General features: G+C 40.5%; 1 protein-coding gene across 1 annotated transcript in view; it reads right to left on the reverse strand.

Annotated features, from left to right (window-relative positions):
• Window positions 1–1697, reverse strand: part of LOC107705873 (cytohesin-4-like) — a 14713-nt gene that overhangs the window by 10549 nt on the left and 2467 nt on the right. The window contains exons 5-6 of the mRNA XM_016509379.1: window positions 435–511; window positions 244–356 (exon numbers count right to left, since the gene is read on the reverse strand). Coding sequence (XP_016364865.1) covers window positions 244–356; window positions 435–511 — 190 coding nt within the window. The remainder of the gene's footprint in view (window positions 1–243; window positions 357–434; window positions 512–1697) is intronic.

Below are 1697 nucleotides of genomic sequence, written 5' to 3' on the forward strand. Positions count from 1 at the left end.
AATATATTTGAAACATTTTTTTTTTTTGCTGTATTGGAAACCTGTTTATGTGTCACTGACAAATATGCATCACTTTAAATGTATTTGTTTGTGTTCAAACTGTGTAAATGCACAGAAATTTTTTATGCAATGCAAATACATAAATCTTACATTTAGACCTAAATATTTTTTGAATGTATTAACTATTTAACAGCGTTATATCGGCCATTAGATATTAACCCCACATGCATGAGTGAGTTTAACCTGTGGACTGGAAGACGTTGGCGTTGCAGTTACAGTAGCGTGTGGCGAAGGCCTCCATCATACGGTCGATCTTCTGAGCTTCACCCGGCAGACGGAAACTCCACAAGAACTGCCTGCGAAAGAACGAGACAAACAGAAATAAGACAAGTTCAGCTGCTCGTCTGTGGCTGAAGAAGAGCTCGTGTTCTCACCGTAACGCCTGGACCAGGTTAAGATCTGAAAACTCGTGCAGCTCCACGAACGCTTTGAGAATCCGCAGGTGCATGTCCTCCCTGAAACACCAGACACGGTCAGATACAGATTCAGACACACACACACACACACACACACACAAACTCCCACATACACACACACACACATACACACAAAGACACACACTCATACAAACACACACACACACACACAAAAACATACACTCACAAACACACACACAAACACGCACACACACAAACACACACACACACACACATGTCTGGTCAGCTATCCTTGTGGGGACTCACACAGAAGAGACACTCGTATGACCTGCAGCTCGTGTGTGTGTGTTTATCAGCTCCGTCCACACCAGTTCCTCCAGAGTTCAACATCTGTTTTTAGAGATTTTCCTTCAAACCCACACTTCCCTTTTCAGCAGAATGACTAAAGAAAGACTAAAACCCTCAATGCAAAATCAGATAAACTATTACTCTGCTTAAGCTTTGGTCACCTACGATATTAGATGAGATTAGATGTCAAAAGTGACAGTAAAGACATTTATAATGTTACAAAAGATTTCTATTTCAAATAAATGCTGTTCTTTTGAACTTTCTATTCCTCTGTGAATCCTGAAAAATAAAATGTATCACAGTTTCCACAAAAATATTAAGCAGCACAACTGTTTTCAAACATTGATAATAATCAGAAATGTTTCTGGAGCAGCAAATCAGCATATTAGAATGATTTCTGAAGATCATGTGACACTGAAGACTGGAGTAATGATGCTGAAAATACAGCTGCGCATCACAGAAATAAATTACAGTTTAACAGATATTCACATAGAAAACAGCTGTTTTACATTGTAATAATATTTCACAATTTTTATCCCATTTTTGATTAAACAAATGCAGCCTTGCTGAGCAGGAGAGACTTACTGACCCCAAACTTATGAACACTAGTGCATGTGCGTGTGTGTTGTCTATAGTCTAGATCGATGAGTTTAGTGTGTTTGTGGTGGTAACACGCTTGTCTCTGAACCTCACAGAGATCAAACGTTCACATGTCTCTCTCTCTGTCGTCTCTTCTCAGCTCTTCAGGTCTGCAGCAGCTCGTGGGGGTCTCGCTGTTTAACGTGCAGCAGCAAAACCACAAGGATTCAGAACGAGAAAAACCAAAAGTATTTCAGGTGTTGACCTGAGAGTGTTCAGATCCTCCACGTCACTCCGTCTGTCACTCTCTCCCACACACACACACACACACAC

This window comes from Sinocyclocheilus rhinocerous, unplaced genomic scaffold (assembly GCF_001515625.1).
Source record: "Sinocyclocheilus rhinocerous isolate Xijiao unplaced genomic scaffold, SAMN03320098_v1.1 scaffold1615, whole genome shotgun sequence".
In the NCBI taxonomy this organism is placed as follows: Eukaryota; Metazoa; Chordata; class Actinopteri; order Cypriniformes; family Cyprinidae; genus Sinocyclocheilus; species Sinocyclocheilus rhinocerous.